General features: G+C 32.4%; 5 protein-coding genes across 8 annotated transcripts in view; 3 read left to right on the plus strand and 2 right to left on the minus strand.

The window, feature by feature from the left end:
- The window catches only part of Rpn13 (regulatory particle non-ATPase 13), a 306,135-nt gene that overhangs the window by 247,945 nt on the left and 34,774 nt on the right, over window positions 1-23,416 (plus strand). The window lies entirely within an intron of this gene.
- Window positions 30-3,033, plus strand: rswl (tRNA methyltransferase roswell). Its single transcript, XM_085191005.1, has 5 exons — window positions 30-421; window positions 530-750; window positions 845-993; window positions 1,427-1,793; window positions 2,231-3,033. The coding sequence occupies exons 1-5, from the start codon at window positions 280-282 to the stop codon at window positions 2,594-2,596; spliced, it is 1,245 nt and encodes a 414-aa protein (XP_085047131.1). The 5' UTR covers window positions 30-279; the 3' UTR covers window positions 2,597-3,033.
- On the minus strand, window positions 2,611-15,026 carry pps (protein partner of snf). Of its 4 annotated transcripts, none has more exons than XM_085190995.1 (17): window positions 14,572-15,026; window positions 14,080-14,241; window positions 12,205-13,999; window positions 11,736-11,934; window positions 10,467-10,700; window positions 9,900-10,370; window positions 8,228-8,560; window positions 7,991-8,143; window positions 7,790-7,911; window positions 7,238-7,705; window positions 6,782-7,047; window positions 6,436-6,545; window positions 6,042-6,250; window positions 5,537-5,747; window positions 4,200-4,329; window positions 3,473-3,663; window positions 2,611-3,211 (listed from the first exon to the last, which is right to left on the minus strand). In XM_085190995.1, the coding sequence occupies exons 1-17, from the start codon at window positions 14,702-14,704 to the stop codon at window positions 3,038-3,040; spliced, it is 5,361 nt and encodes a 1,786-aa protein (XP_085047121.1). In that variant the 5' UTR covers window positions 14,705-15,026; the 3' UTR covers window positions 2,611-3,037. The 4 variants fall into 4 exon arrangements, with proteins under 4 accessions (XP_085047121.1, XP_085047122.1, XP_085047123.1 ...); XM_085190996.1 differs by having other exon boundaries at window positions 6,436-6,548; window positions 12,205-13,981; window positions 14,572-15,025; XM_085190997.1 differs by having other exon boundaries at window positions 6,436-6,548; window positions 10,668-10,700; window positions 14,572-15,025.
- Window positions 16,334-22,945, plus strand: eIF3e (eukaryotic translation initiation factor 3 subunit e). The gene is made up of 9 exons (XM_085191004.1): window positions 16,334-16,540; window positions 16,724-16,840; window positions 17,595-17,762; window positions 18,194-18,316; window positions 20,790-21,031; window positions 21,417-21,551; window positions 21,820-22,014; window positions 22,154-22,388; window positions 22,848-22,945. The coding sequence occupies exons 1-9, from the start codon at window positions 16,445-16,447 to the stop codon at window positions 22,872-22,874; spliced, it is 1,338 nt and encodes a 445-aa protein (XP_085047130.1). The 5' UTR covers window positions 16,334-16,444; the 3' UTR covers window positions 22,875-22,945.
- LOC146535590 (uncharacterized) lies at window positions 18,594-20,794 on the minus strand. The gene is made up of 3 exons (XM_085191017.1): window positions 19,579-20,794; window positions 19,339-19,510; window positions 18,594-18,977 (listed from the first exon to the last, which is right to left on the minus strand). The coding sequence occupies exons 1-3, from the start codon at window positions 20,640-20,642 to the stop codon at window positions 18,951-18,953; spliced, it is 1,263 nt and encodes a 420-aa protein (XP_085047143.1). The 5' UTR covers window positions 20,643-20,794; the 3' UTR covers window positions 18,594-18,950.

The raw sequence follows: 23,416 nt of genomic DNA on the forward strand, positions 1-23,416 counted from the left end.
AATTCAAATACATATTCTGTAGTTAAATTGTCAATTTGTCAAAATCAAATGTGAAGTGTGTTCTGCGGTCAAATAATCAAATCAAATTGACATGCTCGAAGCTCGAAGACGGAATACCAACACCAAGTTTGAAATTGACTTTTTTCATTTGCAAAGTGAAACTATATAGTAATTTTCGTTACAATGATATACTTATATTGAAAAGCAATACAAATAATTAATATTGATCTAAAAGATACATTAGACAAAAAATAAATAGCTTTTACATTTATATTAATCATGTACTGCTTGAGATCATTCTTAACGCATATGCGACGTTCTGTAGTATATTCTGAATTAAAAAGAAACCGTACTAATTTAAAACATTCTCAGCGAATACCACGGCTCTACGCAACCCAGGTCCCCAATGAAGACGATTATGGTAAGTGATATTTGTTTACATCATAACCTTTCCAATGTCTTACAAAGGCACCAATTGAATTATTTGATACATATATACATTTCTAGTATATTAACCGTTTTGTTTTAGATAATATAATTACACAATTGTGTAAGGGAGATCAAGATCTAGAAAAAAAATTAAGAGTCTTAATGCTAGAAGTAGAAGTAATGCGTCAAGATGGAAGATTTGCACCAGAGACTCTTCAATTAGACCATTGGCGGCATTTACTAAGTCTATCTAGTAGAAATCAAAGGTCTTCTTATCTAACTTTTCTTTGGAAAATTGAAAAGAAAAAAGAAAATGAAAAAGTTAATACATTTATGAAGTTTTTATTTAAGAGATATAATATATTTTATTTGGAAAAATGAATCTCTGTGTTACCTATAAAATATTTTTTTCTAGGCAAGAAAAGAAGCCAAAAGAAAAGAGTTTGAAAATTCCCCAACTCTAGAGTTTAGAGAATATCCAGATGATCTGCTTTATGGTATCCAACATATGTCACTGTTTCTTAGAATTAGGGACCAATCTATCAATAATTTTGATAATTACAGGTATTAAAGTATGTTTTATTAGTAATTTTGATAAAAGTATCCCAATCATAACATGATAGGGAATGCAGTGTTAAAACATTCCATTCTCCACTTTCCATGTGATTTTTTCATGGCATTACATGTTGAGTGGCAGAACTCAATGACAGACTTTTGCCTTGGCGCCAGACTAAAGATTTTTTTATTTCAGTCTTTAGTAACACTGTCATCAGATTTGTTGAGGATGAGTCAGTGCCTTAGTCTCCATTCTGAGCACAAAGTGAGCAAACGAATGAAAATATTAAATGAATAATAATATATAATAATTAATTCCTCTGAGTGCGGATTGAACCTACAACCATTGCATTACAGTTACCCTTGTGCACTTCCCCTACGTCATAACAGTCTATAATGTAAATGCTTGCTTTAATTCATTATGTGTTTAATTAAATTACAGAACTCTGAGATCATTGATGTACGGGCAATCTTTAGTTATTGATTGTTCATATGAGGAGCATATGGTGTGGAGAGAAATTACTAATGCTGCTAAACAAGTAACATTTCTCTTTGGGGATAACAGATTACACAAGGAACCATTTAATTTGCATTTATGTAACATAAATCATAGGGGAGAATTTATGAAACAACTACTTAAAAATATACCTTCATTGCATGAGCAATGGTTTCCAATGAATATTCACAAGGAGAGCTATTTAGACTTGTTCCCTAAGGAAAATTTGGTTTATCTCACACCTCATTGTAGAGAAGAATTAACATCTTTTGATCCTGATGCAATTTACATAGTTGGCTGCATGGTTGATAAGGTGAATATTTTTTATTATCTATATCCCACATTATATATGACCTTTGGGATCTCTGTATTCCAAAATGTAAAATCATTATATAAGTTGATGACACTGGCTCATATTCTTAACTACATTCACTCATTCAACCCAATCATTCCATATGTCTTACAGCCTACTATAGTATCACAAAATCTTCACAGGTCATCTTTAGTGATTAACATCTGTTACTTGGGCATAATATTTAAAACTTATATTTGAAGTAACTGGCGGAACTCAACGCCGCGCTTTGCCCGGACATCAGAGTCAAGAAATGAAAATAATTTTATTTCCTCTATAATATTCCAAATCAGAAACGAATCCACAATCTGCTTGCTGCATTTACAGACACAAGCTTGTGCGCTTATTTAAAAGTATAATTCATATTTTGTTTAAAAATCTAATAATTTTCATTGTAGATGAACAACGAACCACTGTCTCTTGCAAAAGCAAAGAGGGATGGACTAAGAATGGCCAAACTACCTTTAGATAGATACCTGGAGTGGGCTCCGGGGTCAAAGAAAAATTTGAACATTAACCATATGATACCAATATTATTAGATTTAAGGTTAACTGGGGACTGGGAATATTCTTTAAGACATATTCCTAGACGGAAACTCATGGCAACAAAAATAATGGCTCTACAAAAAAAATTAGAAAGTTCTCCATTAGCCAAAGATGCTATATTAAAAAATTTTAAGTCTGTAAACTTGAAAAAAATTCCATCTCTCCAAGAAAAAAAATATAATTCAAAGAGGACATTGTATGATGATGAAAATATATAAATAAAAATGGCAGATAAATCACATTTTACATCTTTATTTTATTTTATTTCTTAGATTTAGAAGTGTATATTAATTTTATGATAAAATGTTTCTATAATTCATTTCCTTAAGTAACTATAATTCTAGTTTTTGTACAATGTATTAAACATAATTAAACTTGAGAGACACTTTCTATGTGAGAGTTATAATATACACACTTGGTAATTTTGAAATGCTCCAATGTGCTCCAAAGAGCACAATGAGATAGATATTGCACACAATTCAATCCAAGACTACTAAAACAATATATGCTTTGCATATTTCAATTTCATTAAATATGTATCAAGTTATATTAAATTGTATATGAATGCACTGAAATATTTTATATTTATAATAACATATAAAACTTAAGGCTACACTGCACAGCGTGAATGAAGTATTATTATAAAAATAAATGTCGAGCTAAGACAAAGGCATTGTGCGCATGTCGACGTCGGCCGCGGTCTCGGAGCGTTGCTTGATGGTGGCCAGGATCTCCTGCAGGTTGGAGGGCAGCGCGATGTCTGCCAGCGGCATGGCGGGAGCAGGGGCGGGGGCGGGCGGCGTCAGTGGCCGCGACGGGGAGTACGCTTCGTTCTATTCCAATTAATAATCGATTGTACACATTGAAAGCGCATAGAATATTGTTTTTAGTATGGTAGGCAAAGTGAACCTGGTATTAAAACAGCGCTTTCCGCTTAATTTTAAGACATTGTGTATTGAGCTACGGAATTTAACTCGCTTTGTTTTGTTACCAGAGCAAGCAAATAAAATAATTGATTCCCCTTAGTGGGAATCGAAACCACAGCGATCACGTTGACCAGTCAATATTTTTCAAAATTTTACAAATTACTCTACCTCTCCACTTGTTGACGACGAATCGGCTCTTGTCATCTTTAGTATCTGCTGCTTTTGTTCTTCAATCTGGCGGTTCAATTCTTCCATTTTTGTTCGAAGAGTGTTAGAATTTGGTGGTAGGGAGGGCGCTGAAGCACTGTTACTTCCCGACGACGACCCCGGACTGTAAGCTTCTTCGTCGTCTGCCGCCGCTGTTTTAAAAACAAAAGTATATTGCTTTAATTTCTTAAATTATTTTAATAGTTATAAAATTTTATTGTAAACCTTTTGATAGCTAAATTTTTCAAAAGTTTTTGAAACTCCATATTTAAACGATAAAAAAATCGTTATAGCTGTACCAATTGATTATCTTACTCTACATGACAAAAATGTGCATTTGAGAATCGGGAAATGTTTTCTTACTATGGAAGACCATAGTTCATAGTTCATAAAAAAATTCTTAATGTGACGGTATAGTGTCTTGTAAACAAAATATCTTTCAGTCAACGCGACCTATGTTCATAGGTTATTAGATTACCAATATAGATATGCAGACATGCACTTCTTTACAAGACCAAATGATGTCACAGTAAAACAACATGGCGTCTAGCTGCATAGCTTGTAAAATTGAAATGCTTATGGTACTTCACGTTTTTTTTTAAATTTAGGGTAAAGTATTTATATACTTTATTTAGTGAACTAAAGATAAAACATATTTAAAAAATGGGAGTAAATAAGTCGTAATTACCGAGAGACGCAGCGATTTTGTCTTTGACAGACGTTGAGAGAGCTGATGAAGGGTAGGTGGGCAGCGGCAGCACGCGCCGGCGAGGTGACAGTGGCGGCGTGTACGACTTCTTGCGAGACTCGCGCGCCACCTACAATAAATATACTATTTTTATTATAAACTCAAATAATTATATTTAAAATGAAAGGCACAATACATGTTAACTTTTTTAAAGTAAAATTATATTCGCTAGTTAGCTCACTAAAGTTACTGCCTTAGACCTAAGAAGAACAGGTGTAAGAAAAAATCAGCGGGATTTTTTTATATTCTTAAAACTTGGGTTGGCGTTGTCGTGGCACATCGTCTGACTGTGTTCACTCGAGACAGCGCGACGTAGAGTTCCATTACTCTATACGCAATGTCTCGAAATCGGGCGGTGTGTGATAGCAGTCACACAAGGTTCCGTCTACCTCCTCTGCTGTATGATCCCGCATCACGTAAAGTTAAAAAAAACATTAAAAAACTCTTCCGATGAGGCTACTAGGATTCAAAAAACCACCAGTGGCTATAATTCCAGAAAACATTTATTATTAATTACTGAGGGTAACAACTATTATATGTAATTAATAATTCACACAATTTTACATAATTGGTGTTTGTTTGGCATTTTGAAATATGCGTTTTTCCTTTTGTTAACAATAATTATGTTAACATGTAATGTTCACCACTATATATGTAGCATGTAATATAAAAAATAACTAGAAAAAAGGTAGTGACATTTATTTCGATACACACGATTTTGTTTCTAATCAATATGTTATGCAGTACAGGTGGGCTATTATTTTAAATGAATCATTTTTTTAAAACTACAATGTCAGAATTTTTAAATATTTTTTGAAATCGATTTGGAATTGATTGATTTCAGAAATTGCATGCTTTACGTGTATCTATATTAAAATTATATAAAAACATTAATTTACAAAAATAACTTTGATTAAGACTTAACAGACATTTGCTTAGAATACAATACATAAGGTAAAATGGATAAGGATGGAAGGAAATAAAATATTCGAAATACGTCAACAATATTATAAATATCACAAATAATAAGTAATATTATTAATATAACATAATTAACAACATATTATTTCTAAATATATTATGTCTTCATTTATAATTTCTACATGATAAATATATCAACTAAAAGAATTAATAATATATACAATCCAATACTTATATCCATATACAACATATATGACTACACAGAGTAATATTTACAATAAAAATAAACTCTCCAAAATTTCATAAATATATATTTATTTACATTGCCATGCTTGCTCTGTCTATATTCAACTAACCTTAGCCGGTACAATATCTTGTGGTGTCATTGACCCCGGGCGTTTTCTCTTTTGTCTAATGATAATGGAGATAAGTAGATGGGTTTTAACGTCTCCGAGGCCGGGACCGTCCAAAGGTAGAAGGGTTGAGGGTAGAGATGTATTTGCTGGCAATGGGACTATATAGAAATCTTTTATATTGAGTGTTTGTGACACTCTTACTACTCCCAATCTGAAAATATACAATAAGTACTTATATCTTTCATTAGGTAAACAACATCCATATTATTACTAACTCCAGCAATTGTAACGTATGTATATATATTATACATACATGTATCTTATGTTATTACATTTATTCTCAGGACATGAACTTGACATTTTCTAAAGACACATTGAGAAGTCTAGAAAATACTAATTTTATAATTTTGTACTATTTTCTGTGTTATTTCCTAAGTTTAGCAAAACTCTTGTGTGCTCTCTTAACATTAATTATAATACTAAAAATTGATAAAAATAAACCAACCTATGCCTGCTGCTAAGATAGCTGTACAATGCGATGTATTGCATTCTCTCCTCATCATTGGCAGCCTGGAGTTTCAATACAATAATGTCCTTATTGCTTGCACGTTTCATCTTACCAATGTAGTCCCAAACTGTATCCGGCTTTATTCTACCAACTATATCTAATTCTGCGGGGAGATCTTCTTCTAAATCTACAGCATTGCCTGAAACCTATAATATAAATTATTGATAACGAAGTTTTTTCTGTTTATTAAATTATAGTAGATTTTTTATTTAAATATGAGGGTTATAATGTATAGTGAATTTAAATCATGTCCAGTAAAAATTAAAATATTTGTTTAATAATGTTTATCCTTTGTTTTCTAAAAATGTTTCTTTACATATAGACTACACACCTCATGCCCTGCCACATAAAACCTGGCCACGTCCACCATGTTTATGCAGCCATTCCATACAGTAGCAGCCGAGTGCTCCACTGTACTGCTAGGTTCCTGGTCGCTCTCAGCTTCTGTTAAACATTAATAACATTAACATTGTGAATTATATATATACTAAATGTTTATTGCCACCTTATAAAAGAAATTATTTATTCAAAATTTTAGTTTTAAATAAAAAAAACTAAGATATATTCTTTAATATTATAAAGTTAGTTTATTTGCATGCACTAATGTCAGGAACAACTGGATACTGTAGGTAAAAGGTAGGGGTGTGAAAATTAGTTTATGTAGAGATATTGCATACCAGACTTATCCTGTTTTGGTTTATATTTAGGTGGAGATATAGTAACATTGGCATCTATAGAGAATGTCTTTGAGGGATCATACTCAACATTGCCATATTCAGATATTTCATTATTGTAAGTGTCCTCATATATATCTTCTCTGGATTTTCTTAGATCTTCTTCAGAAAATGCTGAAGTGACCATGGGTTCATGAGGATCATACTCTGGATGTACTTCCTTCATCATAGCAGATTTTGGCCTCTCTAATGAATCAGAATCAGTAGAGCTGAAAATTGAGAAATATTTATAAATAAATAAATTTTGGTTAATGAATGAAATAAAAAAAGTCGTCGAGTAGATAAATTTGATCATTGTATTTATTTTCGATTTAATTTAAAATTTCAATTCTAAATAAGCCAAACATTCTCACTTCTCTCTAAATAATAAATTAATGAATATAAAAAAACCATACTCACTCATTCTTACTCTTGTTAAAACTAGCCTCTTGAGATCTGGAGCGGTGTTTGAAATTGTCGTCCGCACTACGCCGTTTGGAGCGGGCCCTGTGCTCCCGCGCTCTAGAGTGTGAACGGCGCAGCGACCGCGACCTCTCCACACCTCTGGAAGTTGATCTGGAATGTTCTCTGGACGGCCTCTTTGGTTTAGCCCGCGACCTAGATCTATATCTTGAACGATCTCTAACTTCTGATTTCTCCTTGGATTCCGTTTTTGATCTATCTTTTGATTTTGACCGAGACCTTGACTTTCTTTGGGACCGCCGTGATGAGCGATACTCCCTTTCCTTAATATCCGACTTTCGTCTGGAAGATCTAGATGATCGTTTCTCGGAATCTCTTTTTGCCTCTTTATCTTTTTTCCTGGAACCTTCACCATCTTTATCTTTTTTCTTGCCATGTTTTTTATGGGAGTCTCCTTTTTTAGACCTGTAAATTAGTTTCGTAATAATATTAACAAACTTTATAATAAATATTTGTATGAGTTGAATGTAATAACAAATTAATAATTACGGTTCTTGAGGCGCAGTCTCGGGTAACCCATCTCCGACGGCGTCATTTAAAGCTGATACCAAATCTTCTACCGCGACATTCGGATCCAATTCCGTTGATACAGATTTTTTTGTTTCCATAACCTGAAACATTTTTTATATTGACATTCAATATATTAGATTATCAAATAAATCAAAAATTTATCATGGACATATTATTCACCTCTTCCCCTTTGTGAGTTTTCAAAACGTAGGTCTTGCTTGCGGCTAAAAGGTCAATCTCAGATTTTTTTATTAATTCTAACTGATGTTTAGCTTCCTTGTCTCTCCATTGAGCCAATTCTTGACTCGCCAATTCTTCAGGCGACAGTCTTACCTAGACATAAATATAATAATGAAATTAAATTATTTAACCACAACATAATATTTAAATCTTGGACTTAAAATTCTCAATACATACCAATTGTTTAGGTGTGATAACGCGCTCACAGATCTTTTCCCATAAAGACAAGTTTTTCCGATCCTTGATGTTGAACATCAGGGATCTATACTTCGCTTTATATTTCATGCCTACATCACGGTTAAAAAGTTCGTGCAACTCATTTTCCGTTTCATTTGCAAATTCTATAATTTCATCTTCACTAAACTTGGGTCCGTCACTTTCTGCCATGCGTTGGGAGATCTGTTCTTGAAGGGCTTTCCTCACGTTATCCCGGATGGGGTCCTCTGAGCCCATCCTGATCCTCTTGTCGGGAGTGTCTTTACGGCGAGAGGTAGACGGCGACACTGCCGGCTACGAAATTATTACCATGAATATGCTATACACCCATAATCAAAATGTAAACAAGTCAAGGCTAACTATCAGTTTTGATAGTAGTTTATAAAAAACTGTGTAAATGGACAAACAGACATTTTGTTCATCAATTATCTATTTTAGCACTTGTTTTTTTTTGTCTCAAAACGGCCGACTTACTATGACATACTATGTATAATAAAATAAAATAACAAGTTCAGCATTTAAAGTATCTTTCCACATGTGTTAAAATTTACATGTATTTTATTATGGACTATGTACGTGATTTATATTACGTGATACTATTCAATACTCGTATAAGAGTAATTGTTTTTAGTGCGGAAGTTTCCCATCTTAATTTTTGAATATAAAGATTTACGACTAACTACTGTTTAGAATCAAAATTAGCACTTTAGAGTTTAGGCCTTTGTAAAAGATTTACTCTGTAAAGTTTACAAATTAACTAATGTTTTCAGCTTAAAAAATAATATTAATAATGAATTATTATTTATCAAAATAATAATTCATTATTAATATTTTTTTTATTGAATGAATTATTATTTTGATAAATAATAATTCATTCAATAAAAATATCCTTAAAGCTAGAGAGCTATTATTATATTTTATATGTTAATTTTAGTTAGGGCTTCGTAGCGCAGCAGCACAAGGGTGTGACTGTAACGCGAAGGTTGTGGGTTCTATCCCCACTCGAGGAAGTGAAATATTTATTTACGTTTATATTTCCATTTCTTCGCTCTAGTGTCGAGGCAAAGCGCGCCGTTGAGTTCTGCCAATTCACGCAATGCCTCCAGAATTCGGCAGAATGTAGGGTGAAAGTGGGAAGTGAGTGTCTTAACACTAGGTTCCCTCTACCTCTGCTGTGTGTGGGATACAGCGTGAAGCTGATTTGATTTTAATTTTAGTTAGCAGCCATTAATTTATTTTATCTTGATAAAAAGAAACTTTAAAAACGTTATTATAAATGAAGATTATAAATAAGGGATGCAAGTATATATATAAAAGGACATGTTCCCACTGATTGGGGTAAGACGCACGCACAGCTGTAACCGCTGTGCGTAGAAACGTGAAATTTGGACAGATGTTTATTTTCGTAATGTGGACATCCACTAAAAAGGGATTATGAAAAATTTTAACCGTAAAGGGGCGAAATAGGGGTTGAAAGTTTGTATGGAAAAATCTTTAAATCGCCACCGATTTTATTTCATCAAGATATTTCATTGAACACGTGTTTCATAGTTTATTAGAATTCTCCCCTAAGGGTGCAAATAAACAAGCGAAGCTGCGCGCGTCCGCTAGTACAATAATAAAATTAAAATACCTTTTCTACTAACGACTGGGATCTACTCAAGGTGGTTCTAACTGGCTTCCTCTTCTCACTTGGTACTTGTTCACTTGAAGTTTTTGTCGATGATTTAGGCGTTTCGAAAATTGATAATTGTTGAGACTTTGGTGTCACAGGCGTTTTTGGAGATGGAGTTTTAGGTTCCTCCTTCAATGAAGGACCACCTTTAATCAATTTTTCTTTAACCTCTGATTGTGGTGTTTTAGGTAAACTGGGCGAATGTTCCACAGATTTTTTAGGAATTCTAGCAAAGTTAAGGGTTGTTTGAATTTTATTGGGTTCATTGTAGGATTTTTTCCTCGCTACATTTGGTTTAGTGGCACTTAGCGTTCCGGGACGTACTACTTCAAACGTAGGATTCTTTTGGAGCCAAGCTTTTAAATTCTCTGCTGTGGGGGCATTTGGGCCAGCGAGGAGCCTGCCAGATTTTCTTTCATACACAATAAACTAAAAGAAAGAAATAATAAGAATCAATAAACATATAACACATTCTAATTATACGAATAGTTGTGTTGATTCATGCAAAGGCGTGTATCTACATACCCGTGAGTCAGAATTAGTTTTCTCAGATTTTTCGCTAGAGTCGGCCTTGGTGGAGGGGGGCGGGCTTCCTAGAGAGTCTTGGGCGTGTTTTAATATGCATGCATCGCTGCAGTATATACTACTGGCTCGTGCGGGCCTCTTGCAAACAATGCAAGTAGTTTTAGAAGTTAACTCTTTTGTGATAGGTGGTGGTGTACTTACTCCGGTGTTTGTGTTCCTTGGTGTTGTCGGCACCTGTTGTATTGTAGTTAGTTTTTATTTTCTTATTATAACATTGGAGTCATTCATAAATTCGATAAGGGGTGTGGAAGGTGTTGAAGAAGAGGGACATTATGTGATAATGATCCTTAATTTAGTTATATCACATTTCAAAATATAATATACTAACATAACATTATAACAGAACTGCCATTTTAATTTAATAATTTCTAGGTGTGAAATTGCACAATATAAGACGTCACACTAGGTAGAGGTTACAAATGTGACAAGGACATGGGAGGGATCAAATAACCATGAAATTCGTGACGTAATTTCTGAATGGCCCATTTAAGCTTTATATAATAGAGTTAGGCAGAAAAACATAATGTCAAGACATTTCATTTTTATAAATTGCCTGTTGAGTGGTAAAGCTTGCGTTTTACTTTGCCAAAGATGGGAAATGATTTTAATGCATTTGCCCTTATAGTTAGATGTTGTACTAATGCGACGCGACGGCCTCTTATTTTTTTATTCATTTAAATAAATAAAGAGTCTGAAAATATTTCGCCTATAAGAATATTATATCTATTTTTAAAATTTTGCAGGTTACCGTAACCGCTGTGCGTAGAGAAACATGAAATTTGGACATACGTTTATTTTCGTAATCTGGACATCGAAATGGGATTTTGAAAAATTTTAACCCTAAAGGGTTGAAACCCGAAATAGGCGTTGAAAGTTTGTATGGCAAAATCTTTAAATCGGCACCGATTTTTATAAAAATTTAAATTCAGACTGTTAAAAATATTTTATTAAACATGTGTTTCATGGGGTTTTTAGGGTTGGCCCCTAAGGGTACAAATAAGCGGGCGAAGCTGCACGGGCGTGTGCACTAGTACGAATATAACTTTACATCACAGGATTCTCTTTAACTACTATAAATAACACACAGTAAGTATTTTAATTTATATGAAAAAAAAAGCCAAAAATTTACAATCAAGATAGCTTAGGTAATAACCAATTGGAAAATGTTAACTATGTGCAAACTTCCATTTCTATAAAACAATGGCCTACCTTTGCTGTGCCCTTAGCGGCTATGTTATTTTTTGTATTTTTCACACAATTAGGGCACCTCCATTCAATTCCCTGCTCTTCCATTTGCTGGCCCATAGCTTTGGTGATATTAACACATTTCCCATGGAACCAATCTTCGCAACTATCACAGCATATCATAAATCTATTGTTATGTGGTTGCTTACATATACACCATAACCTGCAAAAAATAAGTCCTATAAATTTATCAAACTTTCACATTTTGTTTTAAAAAAAAAGCATTAAAAAGAATTCTGCTTTATACTTCCAATGTGGTAGCCCTATGTCAACTAGAGTAGGGAAAATTCAATTGAACCCAAAACCATTGCATCAGACAAATAGATTAACTCACTGTGCAAAATAGTCTCCAATTCACATTTTATAGTGTCGAGCTCATTTGATAATATCATTTAAAGACAAAATTTAAACCAAAGATGAATATTTCTTTTACCTATTAGGGTCATCCTCAGAGTTCCAGCTTTCCTGAGATTCAACAGACATTTTTTCTATAGCTGAAGCTTGCACATGATCCTGTTTCCTTGCTAATTTTTTATTTGTATATTGCTTGGACACTTGCTGTACTGTTGGTTCGGGAGTTGAGACACTAGGTTGTATTGGTACTAGTGGTGGGACTGGGATACTTTCAACTGCAGTTACAGGATCTACTTGGGTTTTCCTTTTCGATGACCTAGTGGCCGGTGCTTCGATAGGCGGCAACGTAATGACGCGGCCATCTCGCCGTACTATTTCTATTGGATCCTTACGAACTGTTTTGACTGCTGCCTTCTGTTGTGGTGGAGTGTATAAATTGGGGGGTTGAGCTTGATAAACTAATGGAGGAACCTTAGCAGCACCAACAGTATCCACTTTACCTAAAACTTGCTTATCTATAACTTCCTGTAGATTTTCCGAACTTTCCACTAATCTTGCAACATGTAAAAGTAAATCTTCTGTTAGCCCATCTTCCTCTGGTTGTAACCCACCAAGTAGGTCTAAAGTCGGTGAAAGTGGACCAGGTAGACCTGGACTATTTATAACATTAGCTGAGGATATACTTGGTTGAACCTTCATAGTCTGTGGAGTAGTGTCTTGGAGTATCTGAGCTAAGCTAGCATCATCTAACTGTGGCATAGGGTCATAGTTTTTAATACTTTTATCAGTAACATTTGAAAGCTTTGTTTGTTTACTATAAGTCTTTTGAGAAATCATAGGCTTCAATTCAATTAAACTGTCAGATTTAGGAGTAACAACAGGTTGACAGACAACAGATTTCATATCACTCGGTTCAAGGGACCTAACAGTTTCATTCTGTTTTTTGTTAGGAATTACAGGTTCTTTGTCAGATTTTGTTTCTTTATCAGATTTCGTTGGAACTTTGTTCTCAGTAGAAACTCTCCTTATTACATCAGGTGTTGAAAAAAGTGAAGTCATATCTGATATAAGAGCAGTCACATGTGCGGGTGTTTTTTTTTCTTTTTTAATTACTTTTGCAACAGACTTTAGTGTGGATTTAGATTGATCAACAACAGTAGTAACCACTTGTAGCTTTGTAGCAGGGATCATGTTATCTAAATCCATCTGTTTCTTATCAAGCATTGGGTTTTTATTTAATAACTTCTCTTTTATATCTTTTTTAATAAGATTCTTATTGATCTTTAGTTTAGATGCTAATTTAGGATCTACTTTAGTTATTTTTGAAGTTTGCTGGTTTTTTAATATTCTTGGCTTGGACTTGAGTCGTCTTAATTTTTGTGGGACTGATTTTTCTTTTGTATCTTTATAGTCTGAATCTGAATCTCTATCAGGTATACTATCACCAGAAGAGCTGGCAGATGAAGATTCTGTGTTATCCACAGATTTAGCTCTTTCTACTTTATCTGTTCCATATATTAGCTTTGATTTTGATAAAACTGGCAAAGGTTTAGTAAGAACATCATTGCCTTTTAAAATAATAGCAGGTTCTGTTGAATTAATTAAAATTTTCTTCCCTTTGGGTATAATTTGTTGTTCCAGAATAGTTATTTTTTTAGGAGTTGTAACTGGTTTTGGTGGTGGAGTATGTGTAATTTCAATCACAGGATCATCATAAGATGCATATGTATCATTTTTTTGTGGTAAAACTTGACTTGGTGATGTAAGAGGCGTATAACAATGATCATTTTGGAAACCAACCAAACTATTTTCTCTTGTTTCTATTCTTAGTGATTGTAACATTTCTGCCCCACTATCTGCAACAGAAGAAATGGCTATCTTTATATCATTTTTACTACAGACGACAATGGATAAGATAAAGTAATAGTATGTTTATAATTAATAATATGTTTACCATATTTTATAATGCTATCTGGCTCATTATAATAACTATCAACTGACAGAGTAACATGGGGGACTTTTTCATCTTCATTCTCTGAATCAGTGGCATCATCAGGGCGCCCTTCATGCCCAACTCGAACTACACTTATTCCTGCGGCTTGAGATCCATCGCTTCCTAAGTAAAATATATAAATGAATTACAACATTTTTACAAAATTATATTATTATATGTTTGTATGATAAACAACAAATGTTGCGATTTTGGCGGGAAATTTTATTTACTAATTATTAATATAAATTATACTACAATACAAAATTTTACATTATTAACCAATATATAACTTAATTTTTAAGGCACAATATATTCAATATAGGCAATATATAATGTCAACACAAAAATACTAAATTGTGTAAGAATATGGTATAACAGTAAATATGAAGTCATAGGGTTCATATATATGAGGTTCATATGTAAATAGTTATGTAAATATAAATTATAGCTTACCCATTAGTGTACCAAGTAACTTTTGGTCTACTGACAAGGATCCATCCTTGTTTACAATAACAACGACAGAACTATCAGTTTTTGTTGACGGTCCATTCAGGTCCGTATAGTTTGTTATTACTGTATTAGACATTTTCTTTAAGATTTATGCAACTAGCTTTATGCAAGCTCTCTATTTTTAGATTTTTTTTTAAACACACATGCTATCGCGTCTATCTATAAACACACTCCTGTGGTGACGCCATTTTGAAATCTACCTAACTAGAAACGGCGCGCATAATAATAAATACAAAAAAAATTACGGGTACATATTAAGGTCACACAACTATACTCTATATTGGAGTAATAATATTCGTAAATGTAATCAATTTAGGGTCCAAGTTGATTATAAATAAATAAATATATCTTAGCGCACAATAATACGCACACCGAAACAGAGCAAATTTTACAGATAATAAAATACTAATTCTGTCGAACAGATAAAAAATTAAAGGATAGACTAAATAAGTCGCTTATGGTACTGCAAATACTACTACAAATTTGAGACATGATCCCTTACTTAAAGATCTGATTAAGACACAAAGAGTTTTTTGAAAATGACGAAGAAAATTTAATTTAATTTATTTTTTTCGACATAATTGTTGGCCATTCATTAATGAATAGATATTGTTTAGTTTGATTAGGACTCTTTCTTATTGTTTTAAGAGGCTAGTATTTGTTACAGTATCATTATCGTTACGTTAACATTATTTATAAATTTATGCATTGTTTAAACAAAGATTTTAAGTTTAGTTCCGTTGAGTTATGCAGAAATAAACTGAAACTTATATGGACAAACAAATAATAATAAGAAAACATGGATTAATATACTTGCTACTCAATTGTAAGAAATTATATATTTTTTTCTATTTATTACCTTACATTTTTAAGACTGAAGGAATCTGCTGTATGAATCTGACATTTACTAGATTTTTTAATTTTTCGTGACAATATTGATGTCATATTGTAATCAAGGTCGTTATTAACCAATACGATTATTATTAAAAGTAGGAAACCAATCAAATACATGTAGCACTAATACTTTATACTTTTCTGTAGAACTGTGTCCGTTCTGTGGTCATCAAAAAAATTATACGTCGAATATCTTTCTTGAAAACCAATAATGATCTGGTCCCATATTTTTCCTATATTAGGTTAATCTATAAGAATTGAATGAGAGTGATTTTGAACAAATATTTCCCTTTTTTTTTCCGTACACATTTAGGTCGCGATTTGTGTATGACCCATAAACATAGGTTTGCAAATAAATAAACGCGGATCAAAATTACATAAACATATCCTAAAATTAGATTAAGGGGTACACAAATACATATATACCTTAAATGCGTACATAACCAGGAGCATCAGTTATAACATAATTTACATACATTGTATTGCTTTCTTAAAAGCTGTTAAAGACATTTTAAAGATATCAATATTCGTGGATATACTACATTTCTTATTATAAAGTGAGCTAAGACTTGTAATAGGAGAATTAGATCCCAATTTAGTTCTCCGTTGCGGTGGTGCAAACAAACGGATAGGTTTTCGAGGTATTTTACGGGGTTAAGTGAAAGAGAGTTTAGACTTTTAGAGAGAAGTGATAGAGAGAGAGAGAGAGAGAGAAGAAAAGTTATTTCTTATGTGACATGAGACGAAGGATTCTTTTTTTGTTCGTGAGTGGTAACACTAAAATGTAAATTGAAAGTTTCGAGTTGTCAAGCTCAGCTAGGCTTGTCCTTTTGACTTGTGGACTGTCAACAATTTGACCACGAGTATATCGTTTAATGGTTATTATAATTAACTTGTATTTATTTTGTACTTCAAAATAACCATGAGTTACTCAAAGTTCGATCTTACTTTTAAAATTGGTCAATATCTAGATCGACATCTAGTGTTTCCGCTGTTAGAATTTCTAGCTGCTAAAGAGGTAAGCTGGATTATCTGATTTTACATGGGTTTACACATTTTAAGATAAACTAAAAGTTATTAAATATTCATAATTATAAAGGTATTTAGTAAATTTAGCATTACAAGCTTACCTATTTTTATTGATGTTGATTTTATAATCATAATTAAAGTTTAAATTAAACCACTGATGCTTTTATTCCAGACCTATGATCAATCAGAGCTTTTACAAGCCAAATTAGAAATATTAAGTAAAACTAATATGATTGATTATGTGATTGACATTAGACGGATGCTTTATCCTGATGAAGATACACCAGAAGTAAGTAAAACTTATATAATAAGAATGTCAGTATTATAACTCAGTTAAAATGTTGGAAATTTTAAATATATTTTCTTTATTGGTGTATTCTAAATTTGCCACTACTAAAATTTAAAGTATATGTAAAAAAATTTTTAACAAGTAAAGCTATTACACTATTCAAGAATATTTAGAGGATAAACACGTATGGAATTAATGTCTATTGAATGTCATGCAGGATAGCTGCAAGCTAATGTTTTGAAAAGAGCAAATATTGAGTTTCTCTCTTCTCAGCAGAACTGCCTTCCGAACCAATGGTAGCTTTTTGTTTATATGTTCATTCGATGATCCAACAGTGCTTAAAATAGTCTATTTGAATAAAGAATATTTTGAATTTGAATTCATAACCTTTTTTGAAATAAATGTAAATTATTCAAGATCCAGTTATTACAATGTTTAACATAATAATAACTTAATGGTGTTAATAATTATACCTTAATTTATTTGATAAAAGAATGCTCTTTAGGTGTATCTAAAGACAGCATGAATATCAAGGCCATTGTGATGCAGAAGCACAGTGTCTGACTGTAACCACAATGTTCGTGAATTTGATCCCCACTTGGGAGAATGAATTATTTTGATATCTTCTCTCTGGTTAAACACATCTCAGTTCAACACACAATATCAAAAAACTGGATCGAAAGTGGGTTTATGGAGTTCTCTGTGGTTCTCTGTGTCTAACCTATTTTGTGTTATAAAAGGAAAATTGTTTTAGGAAATTAAATCAAGAAGAGGGTTTGTACTATCCCAACTTCAAGAACTTCAAGATGCTGTTGAACCAGTCTTGAAACTAATGCAAAGAGACGATGTCATGAAAACAGTTGAAACTATGAGAGATCCAAAGACTCTTATAAATTATCTTACAACCAACAAAGAATTTGAGGTAACAACATTAGCTTAATATGAACATTTAGCTTAGTGGTCAGGGCCCTAGAACTGTTTCCAAGATCCTGCTGAGTTTAAATTTATGTTATGTTTTCTATAAATATTTCCTGTGGGTTCCATTTCCACTTGGGAGGTGACATATTTTCGTTTCTTCACTCTGATAAAAAGAGAAAAGTAAAGTAAACTATGGCATTTCCATGCCAATGTGTCAATATCTTGAAAATTAAAATTAATGGGGAACAGAGTATCTTAACACTAGTTACTCTTTGCCAATTGTGTAAAGTAAATAAAATAAACAGTGCACCTGGGTAGAAAGTGTACAATATGTGGTATGATAAAGTATGAATGTAAAATAAATTATATAATGAAAATAAATGTATAATGTAAATAAATATAATGTAAAATAGGGAATATTATTATTTTTTACAGTTCAAAATAGAGATGATTGATAGTATGTATCAATTAGCAAAGTACCGCTATGAGTGTGGTAATTATGTGGAGTCAGCATCATATCTGTATTTCTGTCAGCTAGTGATGTCCCCTACTGATAAGGTATGTAAGCATATCTTAATTATAGATATGATATTAAAGTTTGTTTAAAATAGAGTTTTCTACCCAAAATCTAATGAGTGCAGTAGGCCAGAGTCTGATTGTAAATATGATTATAGGTTCAACCCAACTTGAGGGGATTGAACTATTTACATTTCCCAGCGTTGACTTTTGATACTCAACATGTAATGTGATATGTTTTTACAATGTGTCCTCTCTGTCTTTTCTACTTATGTGGGATAAAACTTTAAAAACCCTAATATGATACCATTTATCCAATAAGATGTAGTACATAACATGTTAATTTAAAAAGCTATATATTCTTTCTTTTTTTTATGTATTTATAATAAAGTATTTATTGTTATTTAATTAAATCATTGTTCATCACTTAATATATTATAAATAATCAAATTATTTGAGCTTAAAAAGTCAATTTATTTTGAAATCAGATAAAACTATATGAACATAATAGGTTCACATATTGGACCCTAAAAATGAAAGTAATCTCCTAAATTAACAATTTGTAGACAAACAGCAGAATAGACTTATGGTCATTCTTTTAAAATTTAAAAATATAGGAATTTTGAGTAACGTCACTTTCACTCTGTGATATATTTAGATATCATCATTATATTAGTTAATCATCAGTTGCTAATGGCATATCCTGCAACAAAAAAAACATTATTACTTAATAAACCTATTTTACTACTTATACCTAGAGTTACTTATTGTTTCCTTTCAATTTTAATACTATGAAATTGAAAAAATATATCAAAAAGTTCATATATATTTTTTAATAAATACATTTTAATGAATTCCATACCAATTAAATTGGATATATGATTGATTTTTAAAAGTGTAAACTGTAAACTTGATGCTTATGGGTTCGATTCCTATTTGGAGAATTAATTATTTTCGTTTCCTAGTAACAAGTCAGTCTCAATAATTGAACGGAAATTGGGGTATGGAGTATCTTAAGAAGTTAGATGAATACAAAAAAGTTATCTATGCTGTGAGAATCTTACAATATTAAACAGTGTTCCATTTTCACAATGAGGATGAAATTGATGCCTGTGCTCTAGAAGTTGTGGTACTTCATTGAACCACTGACCACAAATTTCACATTGGTAGACCAGCATGGATGTTAATGCAAAATTACCGTCATTCGTCTTAGGTATAAAATGCGCCATCTTGTACCTTTAAATATTATAGATATATTATTTTAAACATTAAATATAATATTAAATTACTAAGCAGATACAAACCTATGGTTATATAACAAGTCGTAACTCCTAAACTTTCTGTCACAGGCATTACATAGTAGCATCTTGGGCAAAGTAAACTGATAACACAACTTTAGCCACATGCACGTCATCCAGTGCTGTTCTGCAATTTTATAGCATAAAAAGGCAACATCACATGCGTTACATTCGTAATTATTTGTAACGGTATGCAATTTCAAATGCGCTAACAGTCTAGGTATACTTGTAAATACTTTTTCACAGAATTCACACTGTAAAAGTGAAGAAGTTTTAATTTCACGGACACAATTTATACTATCGTCCTTACAACATTGCTTTGCGTGGTCCAGCGCTAAATCTTGTTGAGGCCAAACTTGAAAGCATTCAGTGCACGTCCATACAAGCTGCCATCGTGGCTGCGAATCCAAGAATGCATGTCTAACAGCATAATGCCGTCGGAGACCAGTCTCATAAACAAAACACTTGCCGCACTCTTCACAAGGATACGACCGCAATATTTTTGGATTAGGCATGTCCCGGTTTTTAGTATATTTTAACGTCCGATTCAGAATAAGAATATTTTCCATAATATTTGCGTTATTCTCTTTTACTCTTTCCAAACTATATTCTAAAGGATCCATTGAATCTGAACAGTTAGATTGTAATGAGGATCTAAAATATTTTTTAAATATATCACTACTTTTGTCAATATCGGAAATAGGATCTTCGTTACAGTGCACGCGTCCTTCACAATTTGCTATATTTTGTTTAACATCAGAAATAAGTTGCAGTTTCAAATCTAAAGGACAATCTGACAAAAATATGTTATTGCTAAAGTTTTCCGACCTCTCAATCTTTTGAGCGCAGGCATCTAAATCTAACAAATTTAATTTTTCATCAGTGATTAATTTCACAACTAAGCGCGGTTTATCCTTATCTATCTTTTTGCTTCTCATTACACCCTCTTGCCATTCGGTAATATTGCTTATTTCACCATTATTTTCAATAAATATACTTAATGATATATAATCACTTTCGTTTTCAAATTTATGAACTATTAATTTCGCTGACATCTTAATAAATGACATAGTCTTATATATTTTTAACAAATGCCACAACAAAGTTAAATGACGATAAGACACTTTGAATAAGTTTTAATATATTATATCTTTGTACTTAATTGTACTTTAAAATTTTGTGAACGTTTCTTGCATTAAGGTATTTCTTATTTTTAGAATTATCTTTCCGTCCTCTGGGGTAAATTCGCAAGTGAAATTCTGGTGCAAAACTGGGATGCTGCACTGGACGATTTAACTAAACTGCGTGAATTTATCGACAATGGCGGTGCAGGCGCTACCGCCAACAACATGCAGGCGCTACAGCAACGCACGTGGCTGGTCCACTGGTCATTGTTCGTGTTCTTCAACCACGTGAAAGGACGCGACCTCATCATCGAAATGTTCTTGTATAAGCCATTGTAAGTGGGACGTATTATTTTTCTATAATTTGAAAAAACTAAAGAGTAAGTTGGCTGAGACCTAGGATCTTTGAGAACATACTACCGATGATATTGGAGGAAAGTACGAAGAGATTAATGACAGTGTACAACACGATAAAGGCATGCATAGACTGTAGCGTGTGGCGCTTTGTTCTCTCTGGCTAACTCTCTAGTGATAAAGTGTGAAGCTAAAAAAAATACATTTTACGCTCTTCATTCTTCCTGAGATCCTAATACTGAAACAAGTTATTTGAAACTTAACCAGGAGTAATGTTGTTTTTTTTTTTTCATCACAATACATTTAGTAACATAAAAACCGTAATGTTTTAACTTATTTTGTTTTCAATAATATACCTGGTTTTAGGTATTTGAACGCTATTCAGACTATGTGCCCCCACATCCTCCGCTACTTGGCCACAGCTGTTATTATCAATCGATCACGGCGGAACGCTCTTAAGGATCTTGTCAAAGTCATTCAACAGGAGGCTTATACTTACAGGTATATATAAATAACGTATTTAAAAAAAAAATATTTAAAAAAAATAGTAACTTTAATATTCTATGTAAGAACTACAAATATTTATAATAAACAATAACTATAATAATAATAAGAGGCTAGTCGTGGAGCAGGGGCACAAACGTGTGACTGTGACGCGACATTCCATTAGATTTGATTTCCGCTCGAGGAAATGAAATGTTTAATATTTTCATTTCTTCGCTCTGGTGAAGCTGAAATAAAAACTATAATAATACAAACATGATTCCAGGGACCCAATAACAGAATTCATCGAACATTTATATGTTAACTTCGACTTCGAGGCGGCGCGCAGGAAACTAAACCAGTGCCAAGCAGTATTGTTGACAGACTTTTTCCTCATCGCGTGTCTCGATGAATTCGTTGAGAACGCCCGTCTTATGATTTTTGAAACTTTCTGCCGCATTCATCAAGTTATCAGTATTGGGTATAGTATAACACAAATAAATACTTTTATCTCATAACATTATAACTTTTTATGGAATTTATTGAGTAAATTAACAGAGGATCGACGTAATAAGAAACAATTGTAATTTTATTTTAAACCTTTATAATTTCTTTTTTAGAATGTTAGCAGAAAACTTGAACATGCAGCCTGATGAAGCAGAATGTTGGATTGTAAATTTGATTCGTAACGCTCGTTTGGATGCCAAAATTGATTCAAAATTGGGTCACGTAGTGATGGGCGCACAACCGTTATCCCCCTACCAGCAACTCGTGGAGAGGATAGACTCGTTAGCTGTACGGTCTGAAGCACTAACATCACTAGTTGAGAGAAAACAAAAAGCCCGTAATCAAGATGTAAGTATTTCTTAAGGAATTAATGTATTCCTACATAACTTTCTATTGTGTGCCAATGCCAGTTTTTTTACCACAACAAAATGAAAATTTATCAAATATAATAATTCTGGTGAGTCCTACTGTCATGGTCATGATGAAGAAATTACATTAATGATATATTCATCTAATAAAGTTAGTTCTATTATATTGGAAACAGTTGTAGAGCAGTAGAGCGGTCTGACTGTAAACATGGGGGAAAATGATTATATTTAAAAAAATATAATTTTAGTTCCGCCTATTAACACTCACACGCAACTCGAAATTTGAGTAGAAAGTGGAGTGGAAAAGAGTTTACTAGGCACTAGGCTCCCTGCGTTCTGCAATTGCGATGCAGGAAAAAACAAAATTGCAAACTAAATTTTTTGTAACATATAATTACAAAAACTTTTTTAACTTAAAATAACATACATATATTTTCAGATTCGTTGGGGAGCACAAGAGTTCTAAGGCCTTGTAAGAATATTTTGATCAATATTTTGTAAATGAAAAATTTTAATAAACTAAATGTAAACTTTAAATTTTGTTGTTTTACCTTTTTACATTTTACTTTTACATATGTTTTACTTGATCACATATTTTTGAAATCAAGGAAGACCATTCCTGAAAACATGTACATTAAAAACTATCAACATTATGCTACATATGAAATGCTAATGACAACACATATACATTTTGATTATTATTTTATTAGCAACAATTTGGCTATAGCAATAAATTTATGAGGGTGTAGCCATGTTTGGGTCACTAGTAATATAAAAAATGTTTTACTTATGGTAATGTGAGACATTTTCTTATTATAAGAAGGTTGTGGGTTCAATCATTGTTTGGAGAAATTAAAAAAAAAAAAAATTACTTTTATTTTCTTGCTTTGATAGGCAAAAGGCAGTGTGCAGAGTAAGTAATGTTGACTAAACTTGACAAGTAACTGGCTAAAAGTTATTATTTAAAATTATTATCAATTAATAATTACATACAGAATATGTGGAAAA

The sequence above is a fragment of the Heliconius melpomene genome, chromosome 10 (assembly GCF_056956725.1).
Source record: "Heliconius melpomene rosina isolate 202511_hmr_F chromosome 10, ASM5695672v1, whole genome shotgun sequence".
NCBI lineage: Eukaryota > Metazoa > Arthropoda > Insecta > Lepidoptera > Nymphalidae > Heliconius > Heliconius melpomene.